This window comes from Sturnira hondurensis, unplaced genomic scaffold (genome assembly GCF_014824575.4).
Source record: "Sturnira hondurensis isolate 20B ecotype Veracruz unplaced genomic scaffold, ASM1482457v3 Scaffold0006413, whole genome shotgun sequence".
Classification (NCBI taxonomy): Eukaryota; Metazoa; Chordata; class Mammalia; order Chiroptera; family Phyllostomidae; genus Sturnira; species Sturnira hondurensis.
In genome coordinates this window covers 43,664,733-43,680,349 of record NW_028079044.1, presented here as the reverse complement: position 1 = coordinate 43,680,349, position 15,617 = coordinate 43,664,733, and the positions used below count along the sequence as shown (strand labels likewise).

The 15,617-nt window shown below is 49.6% G+C and overlaps 1 protein-coding gene across 12 annotated transcripts in view; it reads left to right on the top strand.

Moving 5' to 3' along the window:
• The window catches only part of MTSS1 (MTSS I-BAR domain containing 1), a 140,436-nt gene that overhangs the window by 16,106 nt on the left and 108,713 nt on the right, over positions 1-15,617 (top strand). For 11 of the 12 annotated variants that reach the window (XM_037048496.1, XM_037048497.1, XM_037048495.1 and 8 more), the window contains exons 2-3: positions 7,045-7,106; positions 10,773-10,846. In XM_037048496.1, the coding sequence (XP_036904391.1) occupies positions 7,045-7,106; positions 10,773-10,846 (136 nt within the window). Of the gene's footprint in view, positions 1-6,277; positions 6,587-7,044; positions 7,107-10,772; positions 10,847-15,617 lie in introns of those variants that run through there. The other variant, XM_037048499.1, reaches the window with a different exon arrangement.

Sequence of the window (15,617 nt, the reverse complement as noted above, 5' to 3'; positions counted from 1 at the left end):
GGGGCAGCAGCAGCCAATAGAATGCCCCAGACAGGCTGTCCCATCTCCTGGCAGGAGCGGATTGGTTCCAGGGTGCCCAGAAACCCTGAAGATGTGATAGCATTCCCCATAATCCCAGCACTAGGGACAGCAACCGTGAATATTGCCAGCGCGTTCCTGGGAGGCCACCTTCTGCACAAAGGGCTTTTCTTTGTTTGGTGTTTTCCTCTCCACTTGGCCGAGGATCCTGACCATTCCTGGGGTGACACTGTAGCCCCCTGGGGCATTGCTGTTGTGACCAGGGGCTGTGTGTTTAGGGACCCCTTATCTGACTCTCTGTGCTGCCTGGGCTCCTACAGGACCCCAGTAGAAGGCTGGACCCAGCCCGCCCGCTGAGTGGCTGTGGCCCTGAGACCGGACTGGGAGGCCGGGGCTCTTCATCTTGCTGCTTGCGCTTCCCAGAATCAGGGTAGTGCTTGGGTCACGAAGTTGGGCAGATCTTGGGGTCACATTTCAGCCTCGCCTGCTGTCTGCAGCCTCTGTGGCCCTCAGTTTCCTTGGCTGTGAAATAATGGCCGTCCCTGCCTCGGGGAGTGGCTGTGAGCCTGTAAGAAACGTGTACGTCAGGCTGTGCTCCTCGGGATGTCACTGCAGTGAAACGCGCCACATCCAGGCCTCTGCGCAGACCCCGGGAATCAGAACCTGCGGTTTTTGTAGGAGCCTCAGGTTTGAGAAATGCTGATGGGAGTACCTGGCACCGAGGCACTGCTTAGAAAATGGTGATGCTTGATGGCAGTGGTGACAGGACACCTGTCCAGGTGGAAGGAGGAGCTTGAGAGGTTACCTGTCCCGTCGGATACCTAGACCTTGGGTTCTCGTCAGCCATAACCACTGGGGAGCCGGCCTTTGCCTGGGAGCCGTGGACAGGATGAACGACTTTGAGCTGGAACTGGATTCTCTCTAGCCTGCCCCCCACTGTCCCCTATTTTGTTCTCAGCGGAGCCTGATTCTCCTCCTCCTGCGAGTGTCCTCCAGCTCCCAGCCCCTCCGTGTTCCCTGTGGGGCTGTGTGGGTGTCCGGTTCCCTCAGCTGCCCTAGGAGGCTCCGCTGTCACAGCAGGCTGGGCTGGGAGAGGCAGGTCCTGCATTATTTATGGGGCACGTTAACCAGCCCTGCCGATGAGTTACACAGTGTATTCTTCTGCTCCGTGTGTGGGACACCGTCCGGGGCTTCTGTTTGATCCAAACAAAACAAAAGCAAGACAAAGCAGAATCCCAAGCTCTGCAGAAGGCCATTGGCTCAGTCCTGTGCCCCCAGTAAGGCAAGGAGCCTGTTCAGCCTTCTGGCTGTGGGTGAAGTGGAGGAAGAGGAGGCAGGCCCAGGGGTGTGCCCAGCGCTCAACCCTGGGTCGGGGTGCGGAAGCCGACTCACACTCCAGACTCTTGAGGAGCTGAGAGTTAGATGGGCCTTTTTCCTTAGAAGTAAGAAAATGACTTCATTCTTTTCCCCACTACCCAAGGGACCAGGTTGCGGTCAGGTGCGGGACCTCTTAGCCAGGTCCTCTTGTCACCTGGCTGGTTTGGGATTTTTATCGCTCGCCATCTGAACGAAGGCCGTATAGTCTTCCTCTGCTGCCCCATTTGTGGTACACTCTGGACTTGGGCCTTGAAGGCTGCTCATGGTCACCTTGTCCGCCCCACCCATCTCCTGCGTCTCCCAGCATCAATGCCCCACTCTGGGGGTGTCCTTTGGACAGGGCCCACTTGGGTTCTCTCTGCCCCCATTGCCCAGCCCTGGAGCCCACAGTTCAGTGGGGGAAACTCAGGCTCATAGGCCGTGCGTTGCACGATGCGAGAGAAGCAGGTGCATCCGAGAACGCTGGGGCAGAGGTGACACTTGAGCTGGGTGGTGACGGCCGAGCAGAAGCTTTCAAGATTGTTGAATCTCCGTGGAGGTTAGAAGAGAGGACAGGCATCAGGGGTGGCGTGTGGGGCCCGATGGCTGCAGGGGCGTGAGTTAGAGCCTGTCTTCTGGGAAGCCCACCTCACTCTCCTTGTAGGACGTGGGGACCGTCATGCTGCTTGATTTAGGGAGTCCTCTCCGACTTGTAAATAAACCCACTTTCTCTTCCCGTTTTGGTAAAGGGGGCTTTTCCTTTATCTAGGAACCCAGTGTGGTCTGAGTTCTATTTTCAACTGCTGCCGAGGGGTCCGAGCCTGCCCACTTTGCTCTGCAGAGATTCCGTGGTCCCAGAGGGAGGAGGGTCTGGTTTTCCCCTTTGCCTGTGACTTTGGCCTTGGCTAAACCCAGGCGCTCGGTGGGAGTCTCATTTTCTTTGATTTGGGTCTGTCTAGAAAGTTATGAACCCCTGATGTTCTCTGGCAAACTTCTCAGTGGGGTCTGTGTTGAGACTTTTTCACAGCTCTGGGACTGCCTTTCTAGAGAGTTCCTCAAATGTGAACTCAGCCAGAAATGCAGCCCTGGGAGAGGACGACCTTCTAGGACTTCTCGGTGGACTGGGGGTGCAGGTTGAAAGATGAAGGACTGTAATGGAATTGCTTTCTGTAAGGGTCCCCAGGGCAGGCAGTATCTTGACTGACAGAGTTCTTTTAAAACTTGAGTATGATTTCCTTTACTGAGCCCAGAAAAAACCCTGTTTTTCTCTGTAACTTTTTCTTCAAGTCCCTTCTCCCTCCTTTTTCTCTTCCTCCAAGCTTGTGGATTTTTGTAGTAAAACTGATTTCAGGTGGGTAGAAACTTTGAAAGAAACTTTAAAAAAAAAATCTGGAGCAACGCAAATCACCTTGCCTTCACATTTTAATAACATTTACACACTTAACTTTTTTCTTAAACAAGGAGGTTTTTGTCTTCTGTTCTTAGAAGTTGATTTTTTTTTAGAATCCATTAAATTGTAGATTGCTTCAAAGAGGTAGGCCTGACACTTTGAAAGACTGTCGAATATCATTACGGCAGGAGAGGGCTGCTTTTGGCAGGCTGCTCCTGGCTGAGTGGGCGTCCGTAGGCAGAGAGCTGTGTGCTGCCCCCCTCAACTGAAGAGGGGACCCTCCTTTGGTTGCTAATTTGGTGAAGACTGAAGTGAGCCTCCAAGTGGGGGCAGGGAAGGAGCTTTTGGAGTGGTTCGAGCAGTCGTTTTCAGGCACTTTCATCTCGGGTTGGAGCACTCTACCCACTGTGTGCTTAGGTGTGGCAGAGGTGGTGTCTGACCCTGCACACCCGCTGTCTCTGTCTGCGGCGGGCTCACCTACAGTGGGACACACAGCGCACCTGTGCCCAGTTGGCTCTGTCTGTGGGAGCAAGGATGAGGGATTCCAGCCTGGATGGACAGGCCGACTTAGAGGGTTTGTCACTTCTCTCCCGACAGCCTGCGAACCACTTGGGCCAGTCCTCTCCAGTGTGAACTGAGCCCTTCCTGAGCACTTTTGTATCTGGCCCCATTTATTCCTCACACAGCCCTGCAGAGTCGTGGCTGGTCCCCACGTAGAGGTTGAGCAACCTGCCCGATGTCACATTGCAAACAGGGAGTGAAGATTCAATGGAGGAGACAACTCTGGAATGTGTGTGTGTGTGTGTGTGTGTGTTTAAATCCTCACCCCAGGGCATATTTCTTGGTTTTTAGAGAGAAAGGGGGGAGAGAGAGAGATGAGAGATGAGAGAGAAACATTGATCAGTTGCCTCTCACTTGTGCCCCAATGGGGATGGAACTTGCAACCTAGGCATGCTCCCTGACCAGGAATCGAACCTGCAGCCTTTTGGTGTGTGGGATGACTTTCCAACCAACTGAACCACCCAGCTGGGGCCTGATGTTGTGTTCTTTACTCCTTTGTACTTTCTTTCAGTGTTCAGGGGTGTTAGTGTTCAATAATGGTTATGGAATACCATACTAATAAATACTTTTATTAGTATTTATCACTGTAAGGATCAGGCCCCGTGAGGTAAAGTGACCTCACCCAGCCATTTACTGGTAGGACCTGGCTAGAATTCAGGGCCTAGTGCTTCCTGCACAGGCTTCTCGACATTCTGTCATGTTCTCAGTGACTGTGCCTGACCTTTTTCTTAAGAAATATCGTGGGTCCTCTGAGTGACCTTCTTCAGGGACTCCCTGGGTGGGAGTGGTCGGTGCTGGGCGAGGAGGGGCTCTCCCAGGCCCCCTGTCCTTTGTGTCCTTTGTGTAGACGTGAGGGGATGGTGCCTTTGCTAGAAGGGGGTACTCACTGGGTCTGAACACGGGCTTTGCAAAAAGCTTCTCACGCTGTCTTGTGGATCAGAAGGAGGAGGAGAGGCCAGATGAGACTGTCATTGGTCGGTTGAGCTCTCGTGCTCTGAAGGATGCTCACTGATGCCCGTCTGGACAGAGGTCCCCCCTGGCCAGCCAGCGGACTCCACTCTCGGCCCTCACCGCTTTCATTATTTGGATGTAGATGTAGCAGGGTGTTCATACCTGGACTTGATAGGAGTATGGTACATTTTTAGGTGTCAAAATCAGAATTCCCCTCAAGGTCTCGATGGGCCCGGAATGGTGGCAGCCTGAGCTCTCGTGAGGTTTCATTCCACGTAAGTGAAGATAAGGTTACCCTCTGGGGTTGAAGAACTGCCCCCAGGACACAAAGATGGAGGCTCTGCAGCTTCACAGTGTGGTGACAAGATCTGTGTGGGGGTGTGGCTGGCTAAAGGCCTCCGCCAGGAGCCGGTCAGACGGCACCGCTGACCTGGTGCAGCCTGGCGTCCCCTGGGAGTGCACTGGGGCCGGGGGAGTAAGTCCACAGGCCTGCAGCGGCGGGCCAGGCGGGCCTCGGGCACCTCTGCGGAGCTGACGGCTGGGACCCAGCAGCTCGTGTGCCAGAGAACTTGGGGTTTGGACGGGCCATAAATTCACGCTGTTGCCAGGACCTGCCGCTAATTTGATCTTAAATTTCGTTTATATAATGACTTTTAGTGTTTTTATTAAAATGATACATGACCTTATTAAAAACAAAAAACAAAAAGCAAGCGATGGCCAGAGAGGAAAGTACAAAGAAGAAAGCAGCGCATGGGTCCAAACGCTAACTCCCAGAAATAATCCATTCTAATATTTGGTTGACAATTGTCCAGATGTCTCTCTGCACGTTTTCAGAGACTTGAGAGCTAGAAAAATGTATCTGCATAGGCACTTTTACGACAGGGTGTTCATGCTCTACATGATATTTTCAAAATAAAAATATATTGAAGTTTACTTTCATTTATCAGAAGAATTGAAACTGAAGTAATACCAAAGAAATCACCAGACTTTCAAGAGCTGTTTTGGCACCCAAAGAAATGAGTTTCTCAGGTATTTCTGTAAAGCAGTGGTTCTTAACCAGGAATGGTTCTGCTCCCAAGAGGACATATGACATCTGTCTGGAGACATTTTTGGTTGTCACGACCAGTGGCATCCGTGACTGTTCCTGGCACCTAGTAAGCACGGGTCACAGGTGCTGCTAGGCACCTTACAAAGCTCAGGGCAGCCCCTACAGAAAAGAATAATCTGCCCCCAAATGTCAGCAGTGGCAAGGGTGAGAAGCTGCTGTAGGGGTAAGAGAAGATTATGAAAACCATTAGGAAGGTGAAATTATTACTGTGTTTTGAGGACTACAAGATGCACCTAGGTTTTAGAGGAAAAAAATTTTGAAGCAAAAAATGTGCTAAGTATTTGATAGCCTGTGACCCCCGTTCCACTGCTGCCCTCCTCCCCCAAAGTGAGCCAGGTAAGCTACATTCGGACTAAAGGCACCCCCCTTTCCTCCCATATTTTGGGGGGAGTGCATCTTATAGTCCTAAAACTTACAGTACACCTGAGCTCAGTTAAAGTTTTAGACTATTTTGATTGGGCTTCTGAAAGATGAGGTGGTCGACTTGATGGTACAGTTTCTCCGTCCTTAGCAGCGGAAATGAAGAGGTGGCCCGCCTTGTTTGTGCCTTGTCGAGGTTCGCAGCATTTACCTTCTGTCCTGCAACCACAGCTTCCCAGGTGGTTAGTCTCCATTCTATAGTTAAATGATTCAGTGCCAAACATAACCGTGTTTGTAACCTTCTGTAACCATGGTTTCCGCTTCTCTGGGTTTGTTTTTCATCGCCTCTTGGTGGTTGGTTCCTTGATCTTTATGTAAATGGAATGAGTGTGTGCAGGGAGGCGTCAGGCCCCGCTCTGGTCTGGCCCTGGCAGAATTGCACCTGCAGGTTTGCGTTCGTGTCTGAGCACCATGCGTAGAGGAGGAGTAGGGAGACACAGGGCGTTCCCAGGACACTGTGGGGATGTGACACAGGGTTCTGGGTAGAAAGGGAATTGAACTTGGGGGTTGTTGAAAGAAGGAAAGCTGTGGGTGAATGTGCTGGTTATCCTCAGTTCTTTGAGAAGACGTCCATGTGGAAGCAGAGTTCACGTCTGAACTCTGAAGTTGCCCAGAGAATTAGAACTAGGACCGCATGGATATGTATAGGACAGGGCGGCATATACCGACCGCTGTAGGGGGGTGCTGAGTTCACTGTCAGCTGAACTGTGCTGGGGCGCCGTCTGCTGCCACATTGTAGGTAGATGCTGGGTTCAAGCCATCAGTGGGGCAGCTCCATTTAGGTAACTTCCCAACCTTGAGATTCCGAGAGTCTAACAATGCTTCCCAATGGCCACCTGGGCCGGAGCCCCAGTCACTCTGAGTCCTTCTTCCCTGCCCTTTGGGATTAGAGGGAGAAAGGTCAGGGCCACAATCAGGTGGCTCAAGCCATCCGCACATCGAATCTGGGTCCTCCACCTATGGACTCGAAAAGCGGTGCATCAGCGTGCGTGTTAGATTCTTCCCACTTGTTCCAGGTGTGTCTGTAGTGTGTGAGAGATTACAGGGACGAAGCCCACTCTGCACCCATTCCTGAGCCAGCACATTTACAGGTAACCAGGCAACGGACCATAGACTGCAAAGGAAGCGAGCATGCAGGCTGTTCCCTGCGTCATTGGAATTGGGTGTTGGGTTATTGTCTTGATAGTTGTCTCTCACAGTGCAGTGCGACCTACTGATTGACGGCTTTGTTTTGTTGTAGGGGAGCTATCCAGTTTGGGAAGATTTCATAAACAAAGCGGGCAAACTGCAGTCCCAGCTTCGGTAAGTAGAAGTACGTCGTCCCCGGGAAAGTGGCAACAGCCTCAGACGAAGGATGGGGTAGGATGGTCCCGAGATGCAGATTGGGGTTAATTTTGGAAGTGTCACAGATATAGAAGCGTGTAGTCGGTTCTAATTTGAGCCGTTCTCATCACTTAGTAGCTGTGTGTCCTGGCCTCTGAGTCCCATGTATAAAATTAAACTCATTCGTTCTGCCTCCTTCCACAGGAATTTTGAGAGTGAAATGGGCTGTTATATGGAGAGTGGTGTGGGCACCATTTATAGACCACTCACTGTGTACCAGGCATGTGTTAACTTAATTAAATCTTCCGACCCCAAGAGCTGAGTACAGTTTCTACCCCCATTTTACTGATAAGGAAACTGAGGCATAGATAAGCTAAATAACTCATCCAGAGTCACACAGCGAGTAAACAACAGGGCTTTGAATTTAGGGAGTTTGGCTCCAGAGTCCATTCTTATGAAGAGTTTAAAACCTAGTGCTGACCCCTGTAGCATCTCATTTACAGGCAGTGTCTGGAAAAAGCGGATCTGCAGAGGCAGATGTAGATGGGCCGTTGCTTGGGGCTGGGGTGGGCAGGAGGCCGGCTGCGGACGGGCACGGGCTGTCTCTGATATCAAACATGGTGGAGGTTGCTGAATTCTAAATTTACTGACAACTGTTGAGTTATACCCCGGAAAATAATGCATTTTTTATGGTATGCGAATCGCGTCTCCATAAAGCTGCTTAAAATGCAACTCAGTGTTACCTGCCTCTAAGGGGCTGTTGTTATTGTCCTGTGCTTTTTCACCCGCCACTTGATGAGGAATAGAAGATATTTCTACGTCATCTTGTTCAAATGACATGCTCGTAAATCAGTGGGAAGAAAGAGCACTTTTGCACTTTGTGGGTGTCCCACGAGGGATGGGACGTCTACAGAAGCAGTCAGTCGCATGCCCCTTGTTCGTGGCATCTAGGCAATGGCATAGTTTGGTTTGGATGCATGAGGGTGATTTTCCAGAGAACAAAGCAGTAAGTATTTTTTAGGATCCAGAGCTCTGTAGATGATAGAGAGGATGGATGGGGGCCCTGATGCTCTTGGGCCTTTGCTTGTGGACACCAGGGGTGACGGCTCAGAGTTGTGGCGGTAGGACTGGATGTAGATGGCTGCCCTGGAGATGAGGGGAGCAGGGCTCAGGAGTGGTGGGCCTTTTCCCTTCCAGTCCCGCGCCTTCCTGCGGCCTGGGATTTCCAGAGCCATGCATGGGCCTCCTGCTGAACAGGGGGCTCTGGAATATGGCTCCTTCTCCACTGGTCAAGTCCTTTACCATCTCTTTGCTTAAGAACTTGGGATTACTTCACACTAAATCAGATCCAAACTCCTGCACCTGGAATATGCAGCCCTTCACCTTGTTTATTAGCTACATGTGCACCCAGCCTCTGCCACCGTTGTCATTTATTCCAACTGGGTCAGTGCCCACCCTGTGGGTGTCTGTCTTCCTGTAGGAAAACTAAAGCATTTCAGTTTACCTGCCGCCCCAACCCCACACCACACACTTTTTCTTACGTGGCTCCATTTAATTGCCTGGCAAGCTTTCATGTTGACCCAGGAAGAGATTCCCTCTCCTTTTGACCAATGAAGAAGCCAGAGCGTAAGGTGATGAACTGACTGCTACTATCAGTACAGTGAGACTTAGAGCAGTGTTGTCTTAGCCCCATTGGTCCAAAACATGATACGCTGTATGTCTTTTAACGACATTAGGCCTCCTGAGCGCAGGGAGCATTTCCTTACTCTGTCAAATTACTGGTGCCCGGCTGAGGGCACTGGGGTGGGGGGCCTCGCCCCCGGGGCGTGGTCTTCTGCATTCCAGAAAGGAGGAAGGTCGGGCTGGAGGAGAGGCAGTGAGTGCGGGAACATTTCAGTTGAGTCACTCCTTCCTGCTGCCCTTGGTGGCCTGTTTGTTCCGTCCCGTTGGAGAGGGCTAAGATGTCTTGGGACAACAGCAGACAGTGCAGTGTGACTCATTAGAAGGCAGTGTTTAAAAGCTCTTAATTTGTCACACTTGACCACTGTCCTCCTTTTCAGTGGAGCCCTGGTGCAAGGCACCCCGACAGCGGGCTCCTTAAATGTGGATGGTCGGCGTTGACTTGAGTGAGAATGATTCCGGCTGTTGTGTCAGATAGTAATTGTGAATCAGAACGAGCTCTTTATTACACACATGAGGATGCTCGGTAAAGCTAGCCTTTCTGGGGTTTGTACTTCGTGCCAGGTCTTTTCAAACTGTGCTTCACAGTGTAATGTATTTATTTTTTTTTACTTTGGTCTTGTTTTTTAAAGTCATTTTTAAAAATAATTTGAACAGGATGCTTTCTTGCTCTACTGGAAAATATTCAGGCCTCGTTTTGAAGTTCAGTTCTAAGGGACTTCCCAGGGGCCACGCCCAGCGCCTCCCAGGAACCTTTCCTTTCAAAGCTGCTGTTGCTTACACTTAAAAGGCCATTTCTTCCCTTTCCCCCTGTTTTGAACTCTTTTCCTTGATCATCCCTAAAGTCATCTTCTTTCAGCAACTTTGCATTCTTAAGAATGCTCAGGAAAGACTGGATTCGTGTGTGAAATACTTGGAAATTAGCATCAGGCTACACGCTCCATTATAAAGTGCCAGTCCTGGGGCGGGCTTGCTAGTTCGAGACGTCCACTGCCCGGCCGGGAGCTGGAGCGGTGTCCGTCTTCATGGTGTGACGCCTCGATCACAGTTCCAGGAACCAGTCAACCACGGAGCGCGCTGGGCATCTCATGGTGCTTAAGAGCTCGTGAAGAATTCAGAGTTATTCCTAGGCCAGCAAATGAGGATCTCCTTGTCCTCAGCTTTTAGGAATTCAGAAGAAGCAGTTGAGATAGCGTTCTGAGGGCACAAAAACAGCATCTCAGTTTCATTGTGATAAGGACTTAGGGGGAAAGTCACGCAGCTCAGACCTTGACTCGTGGGGTGAGCGTGGGACAGTGAGTCATGTGGGGCTACTGGTCCCAGCTCTGGCACGAACTGGCGGTCTTGAAAGTCCCCTTGCAGTTGTGGTCTCAGTGTTCCCATCTCTAACATGAGTTATTGAAACTAGATGATCTCTCGTTAAGATTCCTTCTCCAAATCCATGTAGAGACTGTCTTCCTACTCTAAAATTAATTTTACTGGTACCATTTAAGCTTTTCAATGTTCCTCTTTTTGGTAGAAACACTTGTCTTTACCTCCTTTGGGAAACTTTACTTGGTAATACTGTATGTTGCCATGTGTAATGTACGCTTCCTGCCCCGAGCACATGGGCCTGATGATCAAATACCATGGGTATAATAATCCCGTGTGTAATGCACACAGGAATGTGGGTACGCATTATACACAGCAAAGCACGGGTGACTGTATATAACCAGGTGTAATGGGATTGCCTTCGTCTGTTGATCAGACCCTAGTGAGCTGCACCGGGCCGAGTCTTCGTAACAGGAGAAGGAGAAATGGTTCCTAGGAAACCAGTGGGGCCCCCAGGCGAATGCCTGTCCTTGTCCCATCCCCATCGGGTAGAAGATGACATTCAGCCCTCAACAGGGCTGGGAGCCCCTGGGCTATGATGAACTTGTGAGTGCGAGACGTTCCTCATGCCTCTGTCATCTGTTTGTATTTCAGGACAACAGTCGTGGCGGCAGCTGCCTTCCTGGACGCCTTTCAGAAAGTGGCCGACATGGCGACCAGCACACGTGGTGAGCAGGTGGCGCGGTGGCTTCTGGCCCGAGCCGGGTTCAGCATGTGGGCCGTTTCCCTTGGGGTGGCTTCGTGAGAAGAGAGAGCCTAAGTTATTGGAGCTCAGCTGACTCGTATTTCAGATTTTTTTTAACTCTTTGGGATTCCACTCTAGATTTTTTAACTCTATTGGAAGCTGCAGGGTTCTCCAGATGATAAAGCCCAAGAGAAGAGGGATGAAAAATCAAGGAAAGGAACCACCCCCCAGGCATGAGCTTGATGTGTTTTGGGGTCACTTTCCATGACATGCTGGTTGCAGAGCCTTGAGCTGTGCATTTGGTGGCAATTTGTTTTTCCCTTTTCATGAGGGCTGTCCTAAGGTTTTCCTGGCCCCCTTGTGGGCTGGGAAGCAGTGAGAATGTTTGGACAGGCCATTTTTCTGGGCTCTGTGAAATGAGGACCCTTGCACACGTAGCGTTGGGTTTCTCTTTCCTACATTTCACGGCAAAGCCCCTGAGGTGCAGATTAATGATTGCCTCATGTCTGAACCACCGCCCCAAAACATTGTGCCTAGAACAGAGTAAATGCTTAGAGTATGTATGTTAAATCAATGAAAAAAAAAACTTTTGAAATATTTTAATGGTTTCATTGGCCACCAAATCCCACACAAGACGAGTAACGATGACGAGAAAACAGCCCAGTGTCCATCACCATTGTTGGAAACGTACCATCAGCCAGAACGTGTAGAAAGCCCTGTTCCCAGGGGCGTACTTTCCTTTTCACTCCCAGGCGGAGAGTCTCCCCTGCCTCTGGGTGGCCGTATCTTTCAGGGTCTGCTGGTGCACTGATAGCTCCATGCTTGTTTTTGTCATTGTCACGACAACACTGAAAAACATGGGTGCCGGGGGTTGCTCCCAGTCCCCGGAGAGTTTGGCTTCCCAGAAGCACGTGATGGGACCTCTGGCGATGGGGCTTTCACTGAGTACCCATTTACCGTAGGGGCTCAGTTACATGTTCGAGCGACTTTGCAGCAAGGACACTTCTCACTCATTCGGCAGACTCGAAAAGTTTGTCAGGCACTGTCATGGGGCCACGAAAATGCATGCGTTACTCTCCTGGTCCTGGAGCAGCTTGCCCTTGAATGGGGGAAATGCGGATGTGCAAATCCAGATCTCCATGTAGAAATCATGTGTTTGCTCTGATAAGAGTGGTAGACCAAAGTCGGGGGGGTGGGGCATGAAAAAGTGAGCAGTTGACTCCGCTCAGGGAGACGGGGGAAGGCTCCCAGGGGAGTTCATATTTCTCTTCCTTTCCAGGGGGCCAACGGTGTTCCAGAAGGTTCCCTAGGAAAATGTGGTGCCTTCGTCCACCTGATGTTGGTCTTCCTTACCCATTGTTGTTTTTAAGCCCTTTAAGAAAGTTGTGTTCCACTGTAAAACTATAGAAAATGCGAGGATAAAGAAGAACATAATCACATTGAAGCCAGTCTTCACCGCTGTTAGTGTTATTGGGTCTATTTTATAATCTTTTTTCTTCTACTTCACCAGTGTCCAGACCTGGACTTGTCAGTTATAGTATGTCTTTATAGACTAGCCATCTGAATGTGTCTTTTTTAAAAAGTTGCTTTACTATTTTAAGGAATTTATATACCTGGCATTGCATTTCTGAGGCTGTGATTCATACAAGTTCTGATATTTTAATGTTCAGTTATTGGCTGGGCCCTAAAGGATGGACTAGAAAGACAACCTCTGATCATCCGTAATTTCCCCCAGTGGGAGCCGGGGTGTTGGCTGAGGCTGCTCTCGGGGTGGCTCTCGGTGGGAAATGGGAGAGCCTGCCAGTTCTCGGGGTTCACGGGAGGAAAAACAGAGCGATGATTTGCAGAAACAGAACCAGAATGGCCTCCCTATGGTGGTGATGGAGATAGAGGTGGAGCCTGGAGGTGATGTATTGGACAGAAAACAAATAATGTCACAGTGACCAGACCCCAGCTTTCATAGATTTTTAAAAGTATTTGATTTCTGCTCATTTTGAATGATTCCAGAATCCATCGCACTTGGCCGTGTCCAGAACCGCTGTGCCCTGGGAGGGAACAGCTCTCGGTGGCATCGTGGGGCGGGGGCGGAGGCTCTCACATGACCTGAAAAGTGTCTGCTTGGTGGAACGGAGATATGTTTTATGGCACTGACAAGAGGAACTCGAATGCACATACTTCTTGTATGTTCAATATGCAACAGAAGTGATTTTTACTAAGTTAATTTTTACTTAAAAATCGAAAAATATAGAGCATACCCTTGGATTTAAGAAATTCATATAACAAAATGAATAAAACTAAACCCACCCTCCCAGTACCCTTTGCAGGCATTGGTATAGACTTTTTCCTGCGTGCGCGAATGAACGAATCTGGGAGGAAAAGAGCTCGCTGCAGAGCAGTCTGTAGAATGACAGATAAACAAGGCCTGTCTGTGTGATCTCGTTCAGAAGGTAGCCCGTAAGAAGCATCGTGTCTGTGCCTTGCTCCACAGTGTACTCCACGCCTCCTTCCTTCTAGTGGCCAGAGGGAATGTCACTGGAGGTAGCAGCACATAATCAGTCTTTTAGTGGGGGATGTTAAGATTATCTCCATTTGTTTGTTACTATAAGCTGTGCAGCAGTTATTGACTATGTCTGCATCAACCAAGGAAACAATGAATCTGTAGCAAATGCTTCAAGCTGGTTTGATCAGCAGCAAATATACAAGTTCTGTCCAGAGAAAGTCCAGCCATTGTTAAGATGACGAGAATGGTTTGTGCAACATCCATGTAACCAGGCAGGCAAGGAGAGTGGACTGGAATGAGCATGTGTGGAAAACGACGACTTCACTGTACTAGTCAGTGGGGAGCTGTAGATACTGTTGAGTGAGCACGTGTACTGTTTGGCCATGCATTCAATGTGACTGAGGGAGTAGAACAATGAATCTGCGTCAAATTTTGCATTAAGCTTGAATATTTCTCTGCAAAAACTACTTGGATGATTCAGAAGGCAGCAGCTATGGGCACCTGATTGGCAGCTTCATCACGACAATGCACCCGTTCACACATCACATCTCATGCAGAGTTTTTTGGCAAAATGTCAAATCACCCAGCTGACTCAGCCCCACTACAGCCCAGATTTGGTGCCCTGAGACTTCTGGCTTTTCTCAAAACTGAAATCACCTTTGAAAGGGAAGAGATTTCAGATGGTTGATGAGATTCAGGAAAATATGACGGGGCAGCTGATGGCCATTGGGAGAACTGTGTGAGGTCCCAAAGTGCCTAGTTTGAAGGCACTGAGGCATCACTGTCCTACGTGCAGTGTTTCTTGTATCTTATATCTTTTTCAATAAAAGTCTGCATTTTTCATGAGACATGGCTGGATACCTCTGGACAGACCTCGTCTGTTCGGGTTTAAGGTCAGGAGCAGCCGTGACTCTAATACAGTTTGCAGTACAGAAGGTCCAGTGTCCTTTGCTTAGAGCCCGTGGGTGTGTCTTTCGAGTCCTGCTCGCTGGAGGTGACGAAAGGGGTGAGTAGCAGTTTTTCTTAAATGCATCTCGTTTGGGCAAGTGTCCAGAACTTCAAGCTGGCCAAGCTCTGGTGTCCAAAATATTGGCATTCCATCTCGTTTCCCCAAAGAAATGGCTCTGAAAGGTCTTTGTCCTTTTTAGCAAATATTTTACACTAGCACTTAATACAGTTTATTGAGGAACAAATTTTAAAGCTAGTCACTGTAAGCGCAGAATCACTCTCTTCTTTATGTAACTACTGTTACATGGGATGCCGAAATGTGTCCAAACTCTGTTTTGTCCTTTTTTTTTCATGATGAGTACAAGTTGCTCTTGTAATGTGTGTGTTTAGGTTAATAATTAAACTACGATGGAGCACCATAATACATGGTACAGCATCATATTGTATCAATTTTTTTAACTTGTGTTTAATGTGAAAGTACACTTTCTTCGGTGTTACTAGCCACAAAGAATTAGAGTCTAGGCACTCAGTATACTTAGAAAGTCAGGCCTTTGGGGCAGAATCACCATTTTCTGTTCGTCTGTGATGGGCCAGCACACAGGCTCTCGTAGGAGTTGAGAAATATTTGAACCGACTGGCATGCCATTGTCTGGGTTGCACTAGAAAAGAAAGAAAAGGAAATACACTAAGGTGGGGGGAGGCTTCTCAGCCCTCCCCGGTGGAGGTGGCCCATCTTGGGGATCAGCACCCTACACCTGCAAGCACCCTGACACACCAGGGCCTGGCTCTCCCTTCCAGTGGAAGGCTGGTGCCTTGGGCTGGTGACACGCCCCGCCCTACTCAGCACTGGCCCTCCGTGGCCACTGCATCACTGCGGAGGGCAGCAAGGACCTTTGAAGAGCGTGATGCTGTGTGACCGTCAGGTTGGGCTGCCTCAATGTGCCTCTGTGATTACTTAAAACCCCAACTTCCCCATCTCAGGGGTGTCTAGATGATGATACACCAGATCATAGTAAGGGGTTGAAGGCTGTAAGAAGGAAGGAAATAGATTGCCAGCCGACTAGATCATCTTAATGTCCAGTGGTTTTTGTATGTCACTTTTTTAGATGGGCATGGTTTTCATCTTGAGAATGATGGCTAGCCTTTACTGAGTGCGTTCACAGGCTGGACTCTGCCTTATGTGTTTTCTGTGTATTGAGTCTTTTTATTTTAACCACGGCCCCAAGAGGTTGGGGCTCCAGATCCTCATTTTCGGTGATGAAATCAGACAGGAGAGTTTACCTAAGCTGACCAAGGTCACGTGGCT